This window comes from Trachemys scripta, chromosome 1 (genome assembly GCF_013100865.1).
Source record: "Trachemys scripta elegans isolate TJP31775 chromosome 1, CAS_Tse_1.0, whole genome shotgun sequence".
Taxonomy (NCBI): domain Eukaryota; kingdom Metazoa; phylum Chordata; order Testudines; family Emydidae; genus Trachemys; species Trachemys scripta.
Genome location: NC_048298.1, coordinates 325031390 through 325053624, shown reverse-complemented (window position 1 = coordinate 325053624; position 22235 = coordinate 325031390). Strand labels below are relative to the sequence as shown.

Sequence of the window (22235 nt, the reverse complement as noted above, 5' to 3'; positions counted from 1 at the left end):
AAACAAAGTACAGGAACCAAAAGAAGAAAGTAGCAAATAACTGAGTGAAGGAGTTGCTGTTGATTAGGGAAATTAACTACTACATTCACTGGGCTTTAAAGCTATGTTATTTTAAAACAATGGCGTTTCAAACATCATGGAAACAGATACAAATTTATTCCTGGAAAGATTCCTTTTATATAACTATGTAAAATATTTTATTATTTATACACTTGGCTTGCCAAAACATTGACTCAAAACCACATCCCACCACAAACAACAAGGAACTCCTGAGCCTTCTCCCCTAACCCCCCACCCAAATGATACAAATTTAAATCTGATTATACTTTCAATGTCACTTTCAGTGAGTCTTGCTTGTTCAGCTTGCAAGTTAAAAGATGTTTTTTCCTAACTGTTAGAGCTGGAAAATTCAGTCTGCAATCTGAAATAATAATATCTAGATATTATATGGCACTTTTCATCAATAGACTGCAAAGTGCTTTACAAAGGTAGCATGTGTTTCTATCCTATTATCAGTTTACAGAGGAAGAAATTGAGGCACAGAGAAATGTGGTGACTTGCCCAAGAGCACACAGCAAATCAGTGGGGGAGCTGGGAATAAAACCAAGAGCTCCTGCGTCCTGAGAGCCTCAAATCAAGCTGGATTCTGTAAGGCTGTGCCTAGATTGGTAATAAAAGTTATAAAAGTTTCTGGAGTCAGAAATTAATTAACGATTCTGTCAATGATACATGAACCAGAACTCAATCCAGCTCACTCTCTCCCATAGTTGGTTCTACAGAGGTATCAAGAGCAAACAAAAAAACTACACTAAAAACTTTTTCAAGCCAGTAAAATAAGCAGATAGGACTCTGAATACACACAGGTGTTTGTTTGGGTTAGTAAAGAAGGGGCCAGTTTTTTTATCACAATAGCAGTTTAAAACTAGTACATCCTAGGGCCCAATCATGCAAGGTGCTAAATAACTCCTGTAAACTATTCAGCTTCCACCATTCCTGTTCAAGTCTCTGAAATGGGACCTGATTTTCCGAGGTGCTGAGAACATACAGTGACTTTATTTATATTTGTGTGTGCTCAGCAATGGCAGTTTTGTCATTCATTTCATTCGGAGCTGGATTAGGACTTTTAAAATAGTAAGAGTTTACTACTTTCCACTGGAAGATGAAGGCACTTAGACCAAGATCCTCAAAGACATTTAGGCACCTAACTCCCACTGAAATCAATGAGAGTTAGATGCCTTAAATACCTTTGAAGATCTTAAGCCCAGAATCAGGTTCTATGCTTGTAAAATGCAGAACTAACAAAACACAGTAAGAGCAAAGGAGAACCACTATATAAAAAAAGAGAATGATCTATTCAGACATTTTTCAATTTAGCAGGTCTGAAGTTTTAATAGATATGGTGTTCTAGAAAGTTAATTGCAATTTGAATTTCAAAAAAGATACAAGAAAAATATATCTATGTGCACTGATTAAAAACTGCTCAAATCACAATTTTTCAGGAATCTCTAAAAGCATCATTCATGTTCATATCTTAAGAAGAAGAATTTATACCTGATCAGCTTATACTTGGGAAGTATAAGTTTATACACTACAGTGGAAAACTGATAAGCGTATACCTGATAAGTATAAGCTTATATTTCTACTGCGGAGAACTGATAAAAGAAAGTATGTGCCAAGATATTTTATTTTTCTATGTATTTTATTCTCTTATCTCTTTTCCACTATTTAAAAAAAAAACTATTAAGTTTGAAATCTAGGACCACATTCAAACTTTGCAGCTCAGGCGAGCTCTGCTAACACATAAAGGGCTGCAGACCATGGGTGGTTCTTTGTCAGCCAAACTCCTTCAAGACCATGAGCAGAGGGTTTTCTGTACTTGCTTCTCTGTCCCCTCCTGCCATCCCTACCCCTCTCAATGATTCCCTACCCTTCTCCTAAGAACTGTGGTGATCATTTTGTGCTTGTTATGCAGGTCCCACATTCCTGTCTGCATGGGGAATCTGATGTGCAGGAAAGTCGGTGAAGAAATTCAAAACAATAAAACTGATCAAGTAAATTAATTAAAAATGGTTTTAAATTTTCTAGCTTTTTTCAATTAAAAAGTCAACTTTATAAGCTGTAATTCTAATTAAAACTATATAAAATAGTCTGGGGTCTGACAGATTGAGTCTGTGTTTATCAGCAATTCTTATAAATGTGTATTATCCAGGCACAAGGAATATCTACTGTATAATTCCCCCATCATTGCCTCTGAAGGGAAAAGGGTGAGATCCTGGTGTCATTGAAGTTAACAGCAAAATTTCCATTGACTTTAATGGAGCTAGGATTTCACCCCAAGAGTTTGCAGAATTTAGTCAACGAGCTGCTAATGAGAATATAAAGACTGGGGAAATTTTTTTAAACAATTTTGTTAATTGCTTCTTGTTAAAACTCTGCAAATGACTATTTGGGTGGAAGTGGTGGGCCAGATTCTGTCCTGTTATGCCACTGTAAATCCAGATTTATATCCTGGTAACAGAGCGCAGAATTTGGCTCTGGGTGTCTAGACCTTCGCCCTTTCTTGAGTTTACTGAGCATAGATTACAATACATAATTCCTTTTAAAATTAAGCCTAGTCATTTGCCTCTCTAGTGGAAGAAAAAAACAAAACAAGCCCTAATTTGCACTTTCATTGTTCTCAATTACCCAATACCAAACAACACAGATATAACTACTCTACGGGGGAAAATAATTTACGTCAGCCTTTGAAAACATTTTTTTATATTTACTTACTAAGAAATTTCCATTCACTGCCCACTTGTACATATATGCACATAGCATACCCCATCCTGCAAGGTGAGGGTGGGTACTCAAATATATCATGGGAGACACTCAGTACCTTGCAAATGTTTACCAATAGGTTACGTAACGGCATTTATGTGATGTATAGAGATCTTTAGGCTATTAATAATTTCTATGGCACTGTAAGTGTAAGGGGTATTGTATGGCCTGTGCTGAATGAATAACAGGGCTTGAAATGTAAAGGTATGAATGAAAACACCATATAAAATATGGAGTATTATGTCCAAATAAGTTCTTCCTAGGCATTTAGGAAAAGGTGGGTGGTTGGATATAACATATTTTAATACCTGTGGGCCAAACTCTGTACTAGTGTATGTATCTGCAAGCCCTATGGAAATCAGTGGCAGCTGTACATACCTATCCCAGGGTAGAATCTGGCCATGTGATTTTATCATTGGCAGATAATCACTTGTATTAGAGCAGTTTATCTGAGATTCTTTATATTATTAGTAGATAATAATAATAAATGTTACAGAGAGGAAGGATTCTCGTGGCTAAGGCAATGGCGTAGGACTCAGGCGAGCTAGGTTCTCTTCAGAAATTGTCCACATGCTTCCTTTGTGACCTTGGGCAAGTCACTTAGTGTCTCTGTGCCTCTGTTCTCCATCTGTGAAATGGAGACAATATTGCTTTCTGTCTTGTCTAGTTAGAGGCAAGTGTAACCCACACATCTCTTGGGTGTGGTGTTCTGTCCCCTCTAGTGGCACCGAGAGAGAGAGATTGAGTCTGCTCTATAACCTTATCTAACAGTCAATTGGCTTTTAGTTCATGTGGTAGAGGCTCATGCACTAAGCTCCAGAGGTCCCAGGTTCGATCCCACCCGCCAACAACCAGGGTCTGTCGGCATTACACAAGGACAGAATTTTTCAGTATGTTTGTACAGGGCCTAGCACAATGAATCCCTGGTCTCAGTTGCAGCCTCCAGGTATTACTTTAATATTCATTATGTATAGTCACAGTTCCATGATTAATTTTTGCAATCGTTTTAGAGCTAGGATTCAACCACTTTGTTACATATGAAGAACACATGGTATCCCTGCCCCCAAATTATACCATTAACTCTACTGACTCTTATGCTGAAGTAATTGGTCTGAAGAAAATAATGGGAAAAAATCTTCTTTAAAAATCAGTTTAATTTAGTCTGGGACTATAAACACTAACATTCACAAATCATAATTGCATGGTTATTGCATAGTGTCACTACAGAGAAAGGAGTTAGTTTGTTTGGATGGCTTAACTGTACATTTTCATAGGTTGGAAATGTTTGACTCTCTAAGTTTAACCTTAACTTGGAATTTCCTGAGTTTGTAATGCTTGTTTGGGGAATAATTCAACGTCACTGTGATGTTTAACCCTTAAATTACTGACATGTTCTCAACCTTAACTCCAGCTTCACAAAGTTTTTATCCAGAAATAATAAATAAGAATTATTACTATTTGATATAGTTAGTTTTTTATTACTGAAAGGAATCACACAACGGTGGATGGAGAATAAATGGTTACACTTAAAAAAAACAGTGATCAGAAGAATACTAAATTCTGTTTAATTTATTTCTACTGTCCAACAAATCTCAAATAGTCATAACAATCCTATGCAGTCATAATAATATTTATTCTTAAAAGCTTGTCTTTAAAAAATTACCCTTGGATAAAGACCTTGACTGTCAAGTTTCAGGCTAGAGCAAATTTCTACAGCCAAGTTATGAATTCTTGTTCTTAATGAAAGTGCCAAAACAACCTTAACTACAGCAATGATGGTACTGCTGTAGCAACAGTGATGCTTTTGATAATGTAAACATAGCTCTAAAGACAGCCATTTTCTCTCTCTCTCTCTCTCTCTCTCTCTCTCTCTCTCTCTAATGTGTACTTAATAAACTTTTTCAGTTTAAATAACTCATGTGAAATACTTTCTGGAAAGATAATGATGTGAAATAACTATATAGACCAAACAGTAGATAATGCTTTTGGATAATGTAACGTATATCTTACTAACTAACACCTGAATTATTGTCTTTGCTTAAAGGTCTCTGAGACTGCTTTGTAATCTTAGGGTCCTATCCTTGCTCCCATTTGGTTATATCAGCTGTAATTGGAGAAGGATCAGGGTCTTAAACATGTTGGTCATAAATTAAAATAATTAATAAGCCATTTTCTAGAAAATTGGGGGAAACATTCCCCAGACCATGTTTTTTTCATGGGGCTTCATTGGATAGGGAGGAAGAGAATAATCTCTGATTGCATTAGAATGATGGTCTTTCCTTCCTGAGCAATGAAATATGCATGTCATAAATTTAACAAGGGGAAAGGAAGCTTTGGATGATGAAGAACTGCAGGAATACAGTGACCCAGCAAAAAATAAATGACAATAAATTAAAACAACCTTTAATAACAAAGCTGGGGTTGAGTATTCAAAATATCACCATTAATAATATCCTAGAGAAGAAAGATACGGGGAGGGGGGGGAGGTATTTTAATGGCTTAGTTTTCAGAACCACATATTAGCCACAAGGAACATTCCTTGCCACCTGGATTGCCTATGGAATCTATTAGTCAACAGGGTTTTATTCACAGAAAAAGGCTGTAAACTCAGAGAGAGAGAAAGAAAGAGAGAGACCCTGCAGAACTCACTTTATGGTATGCAGAGATATTTATTTTATTTTATAGTGGGTGTCTGCATAAGAGAGAAAGGGACATACTTATTAAGCAAAGCAAGAAACCCCAAGAGAGGGAGGGTACTTCTAAACAGAGCCATTTATTTAATTTGTGTTTAAATAGAAAGATTAATTTCAGAAATGATTGCCCTAGACTTACAGCTTTAGACAAACCAGAATATGTACAATTCAGCTCAGCCAGACAACATGCTAATTGGACAATACTTTTCTCAGAAAACAGGCACTTGAAACATGTGTGACATGGTCTCTAGTAGTATATACTTCTTTAAAACTGTTGCCAGTGAGATAAATCTGAACACAAACTTCTGGATTAGTTGTCAGCCAGAAATGTTTGTCTTTACCAACACGTAGACTCTTTATCCAATGCAAGCTAATATCGCTGAAAATGGGTGTTCCTCTGGATTTGCCACTATTACAAATTATAGCTCCTACAGATGAACTGAAGAGAGACAAATTTGAAGCCGCAGTATCCCCAAAGGGTTTACCTATCCCACTAATAATATTCAGAGCCCCTACAGAGATCTCAGAGTGCTTTACGAAGGTGAGTGAGCATTATTATCCTTGTGTTACACACATGGGGAAACTGAGAGGCAGAGCGGTTTAGGGCAGGTTTTCAAAGATGCTGAAAATCCCCAGCTCCCATTGAATTCAAAAGGGGAAGAGCACCTCTGTTGCAGGTCTGCAGCTCTACTGCAGCCTATGGGGTATAGTCGTGCCTGTGGCTGCTGCTCCTCCTCCTAGGCAAAGTCTTTTGATCAATTATATTGCCCTTCTCTCAGAATCATGCGCCACACACCTCCCCATCCAGTGCCATAGCAGAGATTAAGATCCCACAGTGCAATCCCATAGAATGCAAGGGCATGCACCAATCCCACTGCCTTTTGTGCCCACATGCCCGTCCCCCTCTGTCTTGCTACTTCCTAATGGCAGGGGACCACAGAGAGGGAATTTTGCTATGAGAGGAGAAGGCCAAGGAGCACTGTGGACTCCATGGCAGGAAAAAGCAAAGGGATTCTCGTAAAGCTTCAGGATGGGGAAAGTTGAATTCAAGAGGAGCTGTTGACATTGCAGGGAGGCAGAGATATCCCCAAATAATTTTGTAACACAGGGTGCCCAACAGTATGATTCTTTGGTATTCTTGCATCTGAACATAGCATCAACGGGCTTATTTTCTAACTAAGGTTTACTTTCCATTTCTACAGTGAGCTCCTTTTGGAGTATTTACAATCAAACACTGCAAATCCTTTGGAAGAAATGACAAAACGAGAGTGCGGCAAGAGCCACCCTTAGGTAATTCCCATGATTAAGATTCTCAGCTTTAAAATGAGTCTATAAAGGACATCATGAAGTCATAGAAAACCAGTGGTCAGCTATGCCCCCTTCTCTGTAGATGGTGAGTTGCCAAACAGAATCAAAAGTCTTAACTGCAAGAATTATCAGCAAATTCAAAGAGGATGTGAAATTGTGTGCTGCAAAGAAGGCAGGCTATTACATAACAGCAATGCTGCCAGACTGACTGTAAGATACAATACATTGGGAAGCAGCTCCCAAAAGACGACTCCGTGTTTTTTTATAAAAACTGCTGAAAAAAACAAAACAAACACAAAACAGAATACATGCCATTGTGACTAATGTGGCTAACAAAACTGAGGAAGAGGCATCCTCTCTAACCCCATTTCTCGATTCCTTCTTTATTTTTGCTTCTTCCCTAAAGTATGCACAGCTGAGACCCAACAACACAACAGGATCTACTTGGAGAATCTCTTCTATAAGATCACAATCAACATTTCTAACGTTTATTCTCCTTTTCGGATCTGTCCCTTCCCAGTCTACACAGTAGTTAGAGTTTGTTGAACCACTTGCACTTTTGCATTCTTTTCTCTAAACAGGTTTCTTTCTAAATGATGCCATTTCAAAAACACTATTCTCTACTACGGGCAATGTGGTGACTGGCACCTCTCAAACCTGTGGACAGAAAATGCTGGCCAATTAATACCATGTTAAGCTGTTTTTGTTTTTCTAAAATGTTGTTTTCATTTGATTCCCAATAAAAATAAAATTTAATTTAGTTTAATTAATACAAAAATTATCAGAAACTTAAACAGCTGGAGAGTCCTGCTGATAGGCCAGATAGATGAATGAAGGGACAAAATACTTACACAAGAGAAATAACTTCTTGTGGTTTACTATACACAAGTTGTATGTATGGTAGTACTTAGCTAATTTCAATGCACTCAAGTATAACCTTTGTAACCGGCCTAAAGCACATCTGAAGCAGCATCTAACTAGGTCACCATAATTTTATTAACTATGCTTTGGACTATATATCCAAAAAAAAAATAGATACATATTACGCAGGTGAAATCTGAACTGTTAAACTATATCATAATGGTAGTTTTATCCCAAAATGGTCTAAAAATACTGTATCTTGGAGCCATAGAGACCTTAACCTGCAGACATTTAAAACAAAGGCAATGAATTCAGGCCCTCAGTTTAACTTTTCCTGATAATAGGCGGACATGAGATCTTTGCAAGATCATAGGTCTATAGTAGCTATTCACACATACCTCTGGCTTAATAAAGGCAAGAAGGAGATTAACAGACAAAATTCAATAAAATAAAAGTAAACTTTATATTATGATGGATCAAAAGGCAAATAACTAAACAAATACCAGGATGGTCATACAGATATTGTGTTTAAGGAAACAGCAAACCAACAGCCAAAGAGCCAGTCACTGTCACCAGTGGAAAACAAGTCCAACTGGTTCTCAAGTCATCAAGTTTTGATATCAAATGCCTAATACACTAATCATCTCTCTCCCTTGGTCACACTGCCACACTTGTGGTGCTCAAGCTGGTGCTTCCTCTACATAAAAGAGAAGAGCAATCAGCAGAGCTTCTCCATGAAGGCTCCTCGACTCTAAAATTCGCTTCACTCCACTGGTCTGCCAGAGCTCAGATCTGTTAACCTTCCAGACCCATTGCAAAGCCAATTTGTTCTCCAAAGCTTTAGAGAATGAGCTGGATGGGAATCTCATGTAGATAACTTAGAGCAGTGTTAATGAGACAGTGGGCCAGATCCTGGCCCACTGGTATAAATCGGCATAGTAGCTGTGAGGTGTTGGGTTGGTCTCACTCTCTCTCACCCAGGCCAACCTCACTTTTCATTCACTACACAGAAAAGGGGGGGGGGAAGGCTATCTGGAAGAGAAATAGGGAAAAACCCTCATGCTTTGCCATCACCAAGTTCTACAGAGGACAAAGGAGGCTCCTCCTGAAAAAGAGACAAGATGGTCAGGTGGTTACGGAACTAATCTAGAATTGGGAGATTTGCATTCCAGTCCCTGCTCTGCCACAGAATTCCTCTGTGACCCGACACAAGTCACTTAACTTCTCCATGCTTCAGTTTTCCATCTGTAAAATGAGGACATACCACTTCCCTACCTCACAGGCATTTTGAGAAGATAAATACATTGAAGATTGTGAGGCGCACAGATATTATGGTGATGGGGGAGAATTAAGCTCTGGGAGAATCCTTTCCTCCACAGAGGGGCTGGAGGGCAATAATCACTTCAGTCTCTCTCTTCTCCAGGGCTGAGGAAAGGAAGAGGATTCTGCCATGCCCAGCATAAGCACAAGTCTGGCTAATGTATCAGTTTCTGGCAGACCATGAGCGGAACATACTAATTAATTCTCCATTAGCTATGCCTCTAGACCAGGTGGAGCTAATGCAATGCCTATCAGCACACCAACTATGACCACGCAGAGAGAACAGCAGTGGCAACCTAATGAATAACCCTTCCTGCCTCAGAGCCTGAATATCACCCATAGAACGTCTGTAAGAGGTATCCATTTTGATTCTATCCTGCCCATGCAGTAAATTAAAGTCCTAATGGTGCTACATATCAAAAGAATTATAAGTAATCCCTACCAAAACAATGGTTCAGCAATCTAACTTCAAAAACAGTTCATTCTGGCCTTACAAATGTATATATTTCTGCCGTTCACTGAACACTGAGTTTTACACCATTGACGCTGCTCCAAGCACAGAGACTTACCCTTCCGTCTCTCAAATCTTTGTATCAAAAGTCTCAAACTTACGGTAGACTGTTGAATGGGTATCCAGGCAGGTGCTTCAACTGAGCATTTGTGGGAAGGGCATCTGCCATGGCTCTGCTGCAAATAAGTGAAAACGGCATTATACACAATACAGTATGTGCTTCAATCCTACGCACAAGGAGCTCCATTAAAAATGGAGCATCAATCTCATATTTGCATTTCCTAGCATTTGCTAGTACACATGAGACCTTTCAGAGTAATTTGCCATGTATTAGAAATTAGACATGTAGGTCCCATTATTAAAAGGGCACTGAATTTTTACCCATTAGTTTTGCTGTGTATTTCACAGTTTTGAAGGGGACACAAGCTGCATCCACTCTGAACCCCAAACAACTGCCATTTGGCATGCCTTAGCTCTGAAACCTTCAAAGAACAAGGACACAGGGCTTAGGCAGTAGTTAGGGTTTGGCTTTTAACTCTCATCTTCACGACAGGCTGTATGTCTCCCCACGTAAGTCCATATTCTTTCTACCAAGGATAACTCCAGCCTGAACCACCATCACCAACCTTATTTTCCAGCAGAAGTGTCTCTATACCAGTTTCTCTAAAGGCTTGTTTTGCGGCTCAGCAGAAAGCATGGCTTCCTATCCAAACTGGCTGGGGGGCAACTGTCTCAGAGTTGATATGATATGTCACTCCCACAATTCCCTAAAACCTGACTGCTGGAACAAAAGAACAAGGAGTTACTTTAAACTGTGTTTTCCCACATGGCAGTCCAATCCACTACCACTAGGACACTGGACAGCTCTCCCTGTAATTTCTCTTGCATTTGTTGGGATCCAGTTACATTTTACTTAAGGTTCCATGCCCTGGCAAGCCAATTAAAACTAATCACACAGTAGCTTGGGTCAGAGTCCCTGCAGAAACGTTCAGAATAATTTTGGGATCTCCCACCTCTATTCTTTGCTTTCATATAGGAATCAAACCATTATTTATTTGTTTCAATTGGAGGACTCATGTAATTATGTGTGTTCCAGAAGCACAGAGGTGCAGATACAATGCAAGATGAAATTTCCTTTCATTTACAACTTAAGACAGGTATACTGCAAGCAACTAAACATAATTTTTTTCACACTGAGAACATAGAACACAATCTCTGTGGGCAATAAGTGATTTAGACTTCACATGGTTTTCAGCTTTGAGCCTGATGTGAACACATTAACTAATTGTGCTATATGAGAAACTTTCCTGTGTTCTTTACCCACAAATAATAAAAGTGGTACAATGATAAATACCTTTCAAGCAAAGAAGTACAAGTCTCAGTTTCAGATATGTATTCCTCAAACCTGGTGATTACCGGTTTATATATATATATACACATACACACACACACACCTCCAAGGCACATTAAAAAGAGGGACAAATTGCCAGCAAGAGGCTATTTACCATTAAACAAAATCTCTGAAAAATGTTCTTTAATAGAAGCTGAAAAGTCACCAGTATTATAGCAGTAATATACTATGGACGTGTTTTTATCTCCTAAAAGTAGAGGTGTGAATGTGGTAGCACATTATGTAACCTAATCAAAATAATAAAACCACAAATAGACTTTTATATATCTGATTGATTAGAGACACTGTTAAGCTTTCTGGGGTTTTTTTCTTCTTAAAAGTTGTAGGTCTTGATTCTTTGGTCCCTACAGAGGCAGATGTAGGAACAATAATGACGACTTGCTCAGCACACAACTTTCAGATACTCATATCTTTGAAAAAAATCAGACCCATTTTTTCCTGTTGAAGTTCTTAATGCTGCAAAGGGAGACATCCATACAGCAACTCTTTGCCATGGGACTGCAGAGGTAGATCCCTTTGTAGGATCAGGGCTCAAGACCATAAGTTTCTCTCCAGTGAGAACTATTCCATGCCAAATGTAACTTTCAAACTTCTGCTATTTTCGTACCTTCATTAAAAAAAGAAAAAAAATCACCAGAATGCTTTACAATAGTGTATTTTATTTTATACACTCTTAACTAAAACAGCTGCATGGTGTTAAGTTGCAAAACAGCTTCTATTATAAAACCTTGTTTTTAGAAGTTCAAGACTTAAAAATACCTGTTGGGCAGAGTCCTACTAAGAAAAATTTCAGCCCCAAAGGCAAATGTTTCAGAAAGTGGTTTGCATCAGCAAGCACAGGCAAATAATGGAAATTTTTCTGCAGTCTTAACCACAGCAGATATTACTTGCACTTCCACAGAAGCCAGTGGGAGTTTTGCTAACATAGGGACTTCAGGTCCAGGTGAACTCTGACCACTTTCCAAAGGTAAACATAAACAAGGTGATGAAAATCCACCTTGTTAAATTCTCTCTATTCCATCTAGCCCGAGGGAGCAAAGTTGTGTGTGGTTTAGTTTCTATATTTATTATTAATTTTAATATAGATTAAACGCATATGCTGTATGTTGCTATGTGGGAAAGCAATTTCAAATAAGTGATCTTTCTATTTAGACTGGAAAGTGGCAAGGTTTGTGTTTCTCCTTAGTTTGTGCAGGAATGAAGTTCATAATTTTTGGCCGGCCCCCAAGGAAGGAAGTCCTGTCTTCTGCACACATGAGCTTCATCCTTGAGATAGACAGTTTTTAAGGGTGGTTGTGGTCCCAGAAAAGGAAGAGTCCTTTAGGTGACCAGGTCCCCATCTATTTAGAGCCTTACAAATATGGAACGGCATCTTAAGCTTGTCTTAATGTTGTACAAGGATCCAGTGGAGCATATAAGGAGTTATCTGCTCTCACTGCTGCATTTTGCACCAGTTGCAGTTTTTTTAGGTCTGATACTTTCAAGCTCAGGCAAACTGCTTTGGAATAATCTAGTTAGAAAGCAATGAACACCATGCATGATCAAGGCCAGGCTGTGATCAACAAGAATGGAACACTAAATTCCTAGCCAGTCGGAGGCAGTAGAATGCCTTTCCCGAAGGTACTGATGCATACAAGTCCCAAATCAATGAGGAGTCTATTAAGAGCCCTGAACTGTAGACTGCCTTGATAATTCATGGGCAGAGATCATCAACTAGAGGAGACTGCATCATGGTAGTGAGCTCTTCGGCAACGTCATGCATTAATTCCATCTTGATCGTATTTAGCTTTAACAAACTTCTCATCCATACACTGGTCTCAGCCAGATGCTGGCGTACCTAGGTTTTAGTGGTGTTAGCACCGGTGGTGAATGACAAATAAAGTTATATGGCGTTGGCATACAAATGGCACCTGAGCCCATGAAGTCTCACTAATTCTCCTAGTGGGACAATGGAGTTATTAGAACCTGTGGAATTCCACAGCTGAGTATTCTGGTGGCAGAGATGCATTTGCATACTAATACACACTGTGTGGAAGGATTGACACCATTTTAGTGGGTTTCCCTTTTCACCTTCCACAGGCATGATACCAGGATGCTGTGATCAGCCATATCTAATGCCGTGGAAGGGTCAAAGAGTGGGAGTATGGATTTCTGCCCATTATGCCAGGACAGCAAGAGATTATCCATCTGCCCCATGCCCAGTACCAAATCCTGTCCTGAAAGGCAATAGGGAAGGCCCTAGAATAGTGACTGTGGACAGATGTGTTTTGAGACATGGTTTCTGATTCTAAGCAAAGTAACTAAGAAACAAAGAGAAGGTTTGACACCAGACAGTAGTTGCACAGGTCTGTTGTATCTACAGAAGGTTTATTCAGGGCTGGCTGGATTGTAGCATGTGTTAAGGTGGGAGGTAGAATCCCAACGTCTGATTTGGAAAAGGAAATCAATCAGCAGGGGCCACAGTTGCTCATCAAAGGAAAAGACCATTCTTTGCAAGTGGTGGGTCATGTTTCTATCAGGAGGGCCAAGAATTCCTGAAACATGGACAGATTGAATTCAGATATAATGGTATGGTTTTGGGCTAGTGCGTGGTGTGCAATTTCACACACTGTGACAAGAAGTCTTCCTAGATACTGATCTTCTTGGCGAAGAAAGAGGATAGTTCCAAAATAGCCTACTGACAAAATGAAGAGTCTCAGACCTGGCAAGTTATGACCACACACTTGCCGAACTACTGACATAATGACTCACCCATAAATACCCAATTCCTTCTCCTTGACCATGGTCTCAGAAGCTTTGTGCCAGATGGAGAGAGATGGAAGGAAACAAATTAAAATACAAATAATTTCTTCAAGCCTATGCTGAGGCTGTGTTGGCAGCCAAGACACCCTTCTCCTCCATTTCTGTACTGACCACCCAAAATGGCTTTACAGGATGGTGAACAACTTAACCAACGCTGGCTTGAAATCCACAGCAGAACACAGCATCACTTGCTGCAAGGACTATCATCCTATCAACTGCATCCAGTAATGCACCTCGAATTATGTGCAACTGGACACCTACTAGGCATGGATAACTTGACAATCACATAGCAGCACTCATTAATGCAGGAGCAGGTTCCCCTGCATTCCCCGTTCTGCTCATCACTTTTTACCTTGCATTTATACATACAGCTTTCCAATGTTAGGTAGTATTAAACCCTAACTGCAACCACCTGAGCAGTTAATTGAACATTGTCTTCCTTGGTTCAAGGAGCCGTTGATAGATTTATAAAACAAATCACCTTTCTCTTCCATAGTAAAATTGGTCTGGTAAAGACATCTCCCTGCGATCAGCACATTATAAGCTAAGGATATCTAGTCAAAATTTCAGTTACACTAAACAAGGTCAATGCTTGGAAGAAACAAAATGCCATTCAGAAATGGAGATCAAAGTAACTCACTTCTATTCTTGCTGCTACCATAGAGACCAAGAAAAAAATGAATAGATTTAACAGACTTAATTCTTCCTGAAATTTATAATTAACTACAAGGGAAAAGGGACAATTACCATATTTCTAAAGAATAAAAGATAAAAAGTTGAGCTTTTGACAAGATATAATTACAAGACATATACAATGCACATTGGTTTGCTCTGTGTAATTTTCTTGAAGTTCCCAAAAGAAAGATTATTTTTTTCTAGAAAACACAACATGTACTTCATCAGTTTACATTTGTAATGTTCAGAATTCAAGTGCTAAAGACTAACAACAACTGGTATAATTCTACCAAAACTTAACACTGATAAATAAAGATTTGAAATAAATACTCAATTATACACCCCATCTGTCTCACATCTATGAATATATTCTCTAGGTAAGATAAATGGTAATCAATGAGAAGCGTTTTCCTCCTTTTCTGAGATGGCATAGAGTAGCCAACAGTCACCCAATAGTAGTTAAAGCTGCCTTCAAATACCACTTCAGTGTAGAATTTAGTAAATTACATGTAAATTGCATGGAATCAGCACTATTAAATTTTTAAGATCTGGCAGGAAAACACCCCAGTTTGAAATGCTCATCAGGACGTAATAATGGCTTTAGAAAAATAGTTCAATTTTATCTAAATTTGAATATTTGAGAAACTGAACAAAAACATGAAATTTGCTTTGTTTGAGGGTTTTTCACAGACTTGAAGTTTGGCACAAAAATCTTCATCAGACCACATTCTGGTTTATAACTGAGAATGTACATTTATTTATCCCAGAAACTCAGTTGTGACAGTAGAGGATGCACATTCATGTGCAATCCAACAGAATACTCACCTGAACTCCTGCAAACCAGTTCAGGTGAGTATTCTGTTGGATTGCACATGAATGTGCAAGCGAAACCAATAAACATTGGACTGAGGAAGTTAACACTGTTATGAAGTCTCCCCATGAGTAAGTAGAACTATGGTTATTATTTGTGTGATACCCAGATAAATTTAGGGCTATTTATAATTTATTAATAATAACGAGCCAGATCCTCCGCTCATGTAAGCGATCATAGCTAGATTGAGCTCTGAAAGGTTACGCCTATTTACATCAACTTTATTTTTATGAGACCCAGTGGGATTACTCACATGTATATATTAATTATTCTATTTGATTTTACCTGCTCTTGTCATTGCAGGATCAAATGCAAAATTAAGACAGCAATGCTCTGTATGGAGTTACTCCAGATTTACACCAGTGTAAGGAAGAGAAAAATCAGACCCATTCTCTTGAACGGAGTAACTATACCATGTTAATAACTGCAGGGCTGGCTCTTTTCACTAATCATTCACTGATGTATGATCAGAATCTGGCCTGTATTTTATGGGCCAGATATTCAGCTCTGACAGATGACTCAAAGAGGGGGTGATAGATGTCTCTAGCTCACCTCTCTTCTCTCCTGATGGAAGTCAGGAGCCCATCCAGCCCCTGTTATAATTTAGAGCAGCCTAAGAGGTCGCTGTATGTTACGCCAGCTGAAATGGTCCCCTGTGGCCACTCTGATGTCAGAGGATTGTCAGAGCATGATGCACACCAACCATGGCCCCATCATGTTCCCTCTCATGCTCCCAGAACACCTCCCCTGCTGGGTGGGCCAGAAATGGGATCCAACTGTGCTGCCTTTATGGCACTCAAGGATTCCCCTGCACCAGGGAAATCCCCAGCAAACTGACAGCAGGTAAAGAATCCAGCCTTACATGCCTGTACATTGCCAAGTATGGCACAATAGAAACAACATATAGTAATAGTATGATTGATGCATGTTGGCAACATGAAAACATACTAGCCCCAGGGACAGAATCTATTGCTCATCCTTACAATGATGCCGATAGAAAGTTGAGTTCTAAACTCTGGCTGTCCCTCTCTGAGCTGCGCTAGTTGGGAAAGGAGAGCTGTTGCTGAAGAATGAAGTGTTTGGGACCAGTGTGTTTTGTAGCGCTCCTCGTTTCTGCTTTAGAAAGGAACTGTATTTGCTCGCTCCAACACCTACTGCAGAGCACTAGTAGGAGCGTTGGGGGTGGGAAAGGCCTGATCAGACCCCCAAAACGACTGGTTATGCCCCCATGAAGTCATGGAGCATCCAACCTACAAGCCAAGCCTCGGGATGGCACTCAAGAGAGCAGCACCTCATCATGCTGCCTGGTTCCTGTGTCAGTGTGTTGGGTGTGGAAGAGGCACCCTGTACTGCCTTCCTCTCTTGGAACTTTGACACCACCTGCTCAAGGCAAGGCAGAGTTTTGCCCTAATTATATTTATTGGTGCTGCCTGTTAGAATATAAATATATTGCCAGATCACCAGGAGCTAATACAATAAAAGAAAGAAAGATAGTTCTTGGCTAGTCAGATTCTGCAAGGCTGGATTTCATGTGATAAACATTTGGTACTGATTATCTCAGTAAATAAGCATATGATTCTGCTCCTGGCAACATTAAGAGATACCGTTCTTTCCCCCGCTTCTTCCTTGTAAACATTTGAATGAATTAAGCCCTTGTAAAAGGTGCTAGACTGACAGCCTTAGAGAGAGGAGTCTTATTAATTTACAGAACTGGACTGGAGCAATAAAAGATTCTCCACATAGCCATGCTCAGGAAATATTCAGGACTGACTGGACCCTTAGGCTCACTCCTGGGATTGTCAACGAAGTTGGGTGATAGCAGTTTTTGTGATGTGCACATCCGTCCATTCGGAAATGGACTGAGACCTTCACACTCACTGCACATAGATCACCAAAGACCCAGGGTCATTTTCCCCCTAACATCAAGGATGTTAAACTAACCCCTTACTAATTTAAACTGCTCTGCCGTGACAGGTGAATCCCATTTCTGAGGTAAACATGTATTTACATGAATGTGCAGCCCACGTGTTCTGCTTTCCAGGATTAACACAGCATTCCAGTTGAAGTTGACAGTCAGACCTCAGTGCAGGAGTAGTATTAACAGAACAGTCACTATTTTCAACCCATATTTTACTTTCTTAGCTGAGAAAAAGCCAAGCTATATAATATAATCTGGCCTGGCCTATCTGCAGCCCCTTGTCTGGCTCACAAGAGGGAGAGGGCAAAAGGTGGAACCTTCGCCTTCTTGCCCTCAGAGCATTGAGCAGACACTAATGCAGCTGCTACTGCACAAACTGTCTCCCAAAGGCAGAATAGCTGGACACAAAGCTGGTAGAAAGTGGAGAGGAGTGCATGCTGCATTTTCCTAAGAGGTGGCAGAGTAGGCCTGTTCCTGTGCTCTCTGTGAACCTTCTTGATGCTCCCGCTGGGGCGGAACAGCTCCATGCAACCCTCAAGGGTATGTCTACACTGCAACTGGGAGCAAGTCTGGGGTAGACAGACTTATACTAGCCGAACTTGAACTAGGGCACTAAAAATAGCAGTGTGGACACTGCGGCTTGGGATAGGGCTTGGGCTCTCAAGCCTAGAGGGCTAGACGGGCTGAGAACCTGAACTCCTGTTATTTTTACTGAATTCTATTGACAAAATAATACCACAAATCCATGGGGCTTACATATTAGCAAAAAAGAAGCTAAATTAAGGACATGATCAATTCAAATAAACAAGAAGCCCATAAAAAAGCCCTGATTCAGCATTTGTCTGGTCTGTGTTCAGTAAGTACATGAGGACAGCAACAAAATAAAATCAAGCAGGCACATTTTGTAGTATTGAGAACATTCAACTTATTGTTTCGGGGGTAGTTACATTTTTGCTGGAAAAAAAACTGTTTAAATAGAAATCAAGACTCGGGGCAAGTCTGGGATAGCTCAGTGGTTTGTGCATTAGCCTGCTAAACCCAGGGTTGTGAGCTCAATCCTTGAGGGGGCCACATAGGGATCTGGGGCAAAATCAGTACTTGGTCACTGCTAGTGAAGGCAGGGGGCTGGACTCAATGACCTTTCAAGGTCCCTTCCAGTTCTAGGAGTTAGGACATCTCCATTAATTTTTTTTTAACAAGTCCGATCCATTGGGTTGTTGCATTTATAGGGGTCTAAATAATACCTTCAGGTATATTACACACCAATTTAAAAAGCATATTTATTGCACCACTATTGACTTGACCACTCTCTGTACATTATTTTCTATAAACTGGAAATGCTGGAAATGCTGCAAATACCACAGTAAATTTAACTACCATGTGTTGACTTTTTAATAGCACTGACTGTCTGCACCTTAAGTAAATTTATGTTCCCTTTGTATTATTTTCAAAGCCTGAGGAAAAAACTGAATATTTACTATCTCTTCATATTAAGATCCACATCTCCGAAGGTGGCCATGACAGTTACATGCACAAATCAGGTTAATAGATGCCTAAATATGTATAATTACCTGATTTTAGGCTAAAAATGACCATTTTGAGACATAAATGCAAGATTTGTGGATATAATGTGTGTGCAACAATTTTATCAAATATCAAATGCACTGAGCCAAATTCTGCTCTCGTGAATCCTGGAGTTATGACTTCAATGGAGTTATTACAGATACACACTGATGTAAACATTACCAGAATTTGGGCCAGTATAGCATAAAACCATTGACATAGCTATTTTAATACTGTGCAGAAAAAACACAGGGGAAATATCTATAAAATATGTATTCCAAGTTATTGCAACTTTTTTAATACTTTGAAGCTTTTAATTGCTGCAGGAATCACTCACTGCCCACTTTTATAGGGTAATGCAAAGTTCCAAAGAGTGCAGACACGCACTTTGGACTGACGCCCAGTTGTTCTCCATGGTTCCATCCAACTCTACCACCAGTGACTTGCTGCAGAGATAGGATATTCAATCTGCCTTCCCCTGCTCACTTCACCTTGAGCGCTTGACTTGCTGGTTCATGTATCTACCAGTATAGTCAGTGAGGTAAGAGGTACAGGAGGCATATCTGATGGGAGGAACGGGATCATGGATATGTGGAAGTGGAGGACCTGCTTATAACTGAGGGAGTGAAATGGTTGTGATCCCACGTATGTTACTCTCCACAGGGCCCCATGGAATGCAGGGTTGACTCAGTTCACATGTTCATCATCAGTTCATAGAGCAATTGTGTCAGAGGCAGCTTGTTGTTGTTGTTAATAAAAAGAAGGCCAGAATCCGCTCTCAATTACACCAACTGCAGACTAGCTCTACTGCAGTCAGCAAAGTTATTTATTACATGTGTCAGCACCAACCTTAGGGGCTGTCAAAGCCTACAGCTGCAAGTCCCCACCTGGAGACCTAGAAATGTCAGAGCTAATCCAAGCTCTTAAAGAAGCATCTAACCATTTTCCTTGCAAAGGCAGCCTCAAAAATGTAAACTGAACATTAGGGCTGAAAGTGCGCACTGAATATTTTATAAAGACCTGGAGTTATTCTGAGACCCCTGACACAGTTCCCCAGTGCTGGCCTTTGAGTTCCATGAAATCAATAGCTACAAGTCCCTCAATTATGTGACTGTAGGACAGCCCTACCCAGACTCCTGCCAATGACACGAGAGTTGGCACTGGCACCATCTCATCTGCTAAATGCAGCTAAACTGTCTCATTAGCTGAACTGAATGTGTGACCTCTGGCCACAAGGAGGAGCAGATAGCATGAGTCCAGGCATGGTCTGAAGGCAAAGGACTCCTGTTTTCTAATCCCAACTAGGGTGACCAGATGTCCTGATTTTATAGGGACAGTCCCGATTTTTGGGTCTTTTTCTTATATAGGGTCCTATTACCCCTATTTCCCCCCACCCCCTGTACTGATTTTTCACATTTGCTGTCTGGTCACCCTAATCCCAGCACTGAGTTCAATTACCTCTGTGACCTAACTCAAAGTCACTTTATCTTTCTGTCTTAGTTTCCCCACCTGCAAGAAACGGAGAACAACACTTACCTACTGCACAAGGGTGACGGTGATAGTCATTAATGAACTGTTATTCTTAGACATATTGTTATTGCTAGACTGCTGGTGTATTGAGACCATTGCTCATCATACTGGCCAGTATTGTGTCATTGTTACCTTGTGCTTCCACATCTCTTGGCTGCATCCACCTGCTGTCTTTCTTATACTTAGACTACATGCTCTTCAGATCAAGGACCCATCTCTTTGGAACTGGGACTTTTAGGTGTTACCGTGATACAAACAAGTATTATTATTTACACAATACTCAAAATGTTCTTGTCACCATACACAGCAAAAACACTCTGTAAAACACTACACAAACACTGAAATTCACCAGAATTCACCTCAAGCCCTCTGTCAGATAAGGGATTCCCAGAACCCCAGCTTATTCAGACAACTCTCCTTTACAAATGTTGGCACCAAGCGTGAACCCCAATACAAGTATTTCAGTTCCGCCTCTTCTGCCACAAAACGCCAACAGTGACCTAAAAATGCCTCCCATCATTTTATATTAAATTAGTTCACTAAGTTTGGGAAGGTCCCACAAAAATCCTTTTACTTAGCCCTCCCCTCAAATCAGTGACACACATAGAGGAGCGATGATGCAAGGAGTCACTTAAATACGTATTTAGGGGGGCGTGGATGGGATTGTTTAGAAGGCCAATTCAAAAATGCTAAGGTTGCCTCTGACACTGGTGTAATACAGCAGCATTCAGACCAATGCATTTTGATTTTTAAGGCCTAGAGATACAAATCAAAGCTATGTTTTGCCCAAGAAAGCCACATAAGCTACAGAAACTTGCTACTCTCCAATCAGAAATGTTGTTGCTATCTAAACTACATCTGATTGGCTTCTCTAAAATGCTAGGACATATAATACAATGCTCAGATTTTAAAAAAATAACATGATTGCCTGTTCCCACATTTAAAGAATAAGCTGGCATGATATGTTGAGACTATATGTGCATTTTAACATCTATTTTGAAACTGCTCCAGTACTACAGATATTAATATACACAAGCAAAGTCTAAGGTAAAATATCAAATCATTTTCCTTTTATAGACAAAAAACACCACCACATCATTTAGGTATAGAAACAAACAGTGTAACCCTCAGATAAAGAGAATAAAATGCCCATTGAAGCAAGGAATACTTATTTTATCTTGCAACCTGAGACACTACATACCCACTCTGTTTAATTACAGGAACAGAATAATAGCAGAAAGATATGCACCCAAAACAGTAATGTTTCAGTCCTACCTTGGTTGTGACAATGCACAGACAATCCATTCTGCAAATCTCCACAGGAGTGTATGTAAATCATAAATCAGCAAGGTTGAGGAAAGGCTTTTGAAACAGCATGAACAGAACCAGAGACTTGAATCTGCACAGCCTGCTTTTCCAATAGGGGCCCTCATAAGAAACTCGAGTCCTCCTCCACAATGCTAAAGGCAGTCATGATTCTCACAGGGATCTGAAAATCCACTAGAAATCATCTCAAGCAAAACTTCCAGGTGGCTTGTTAAGCTTGATTGCTGCATTGTTCAATCTGTGATCAAAATATTCTGTTAAATAGTATGCAGGATTCTAACTGGGAATATGAGAACCACAACAAGCACAAAAGAGCAAAAGCATCACATTTCAGCTCTGGCACTGATTACACAGTTCTGATCTGCTGTTCCAGTATACCCATAAGATTTCCTTTTCCAAGTCTCTCTCTCCTCTTCTTTCCTGCTAATTCTGAATAAGCACAACATACACAACTACTGGGCCCATCTATCAAAGTGCTGTCACTTCTCTGCCAAAACAACTGCTTTTGGTTGTAAAGGTTTTTATTAGGCGCCTGATTCCTATGAACACTTGAAGTGCATGATTGAAACACTAAGGTGTACACGCCGGTTCATGCGTCACATCTACAATCACTCAGAATTACTAGG

General features: G+C 39.8%; 1 protein-coding gene across 3 annotated transcripts in view; it reads right to left on the bottom strand.

Moving 5' to 3' along the window:
• DLG2 (discs large MAGUK scaffold protein 2) overlaps window positions 1–22235 on the bottom strand; it is a 1462668-nt gene that overhangs the window by 1197895 nt on the left and 242538 nt on the right. Inside the window, exons 1-2 of one of the 3 annotated variants that reach the window (XM_034759048.1) lie at window positions 21559–22089; window positions 9615–9689 (exon numbers count right to left, since the gene is read on the bottom strand). The exons of 1 other annotated variant lie outside the window; for it this stretch is intronic. In XM_034759048.1, coding sequence (XP_034614939.1) covers window positions 9615–9689; window positions 21559–21588 — 105 coding nt within the window. In that variant the 5' untranslated portion in view covers window positions 21589–22089. Of the gene's footprint in view, window positions 1–9614; window positions 9690–21558; window positions 22090–22235 lie in introns of those variants that run through there. One more of the 3 variants, XM_034759045.1, reaches the window with a different exon arrangement.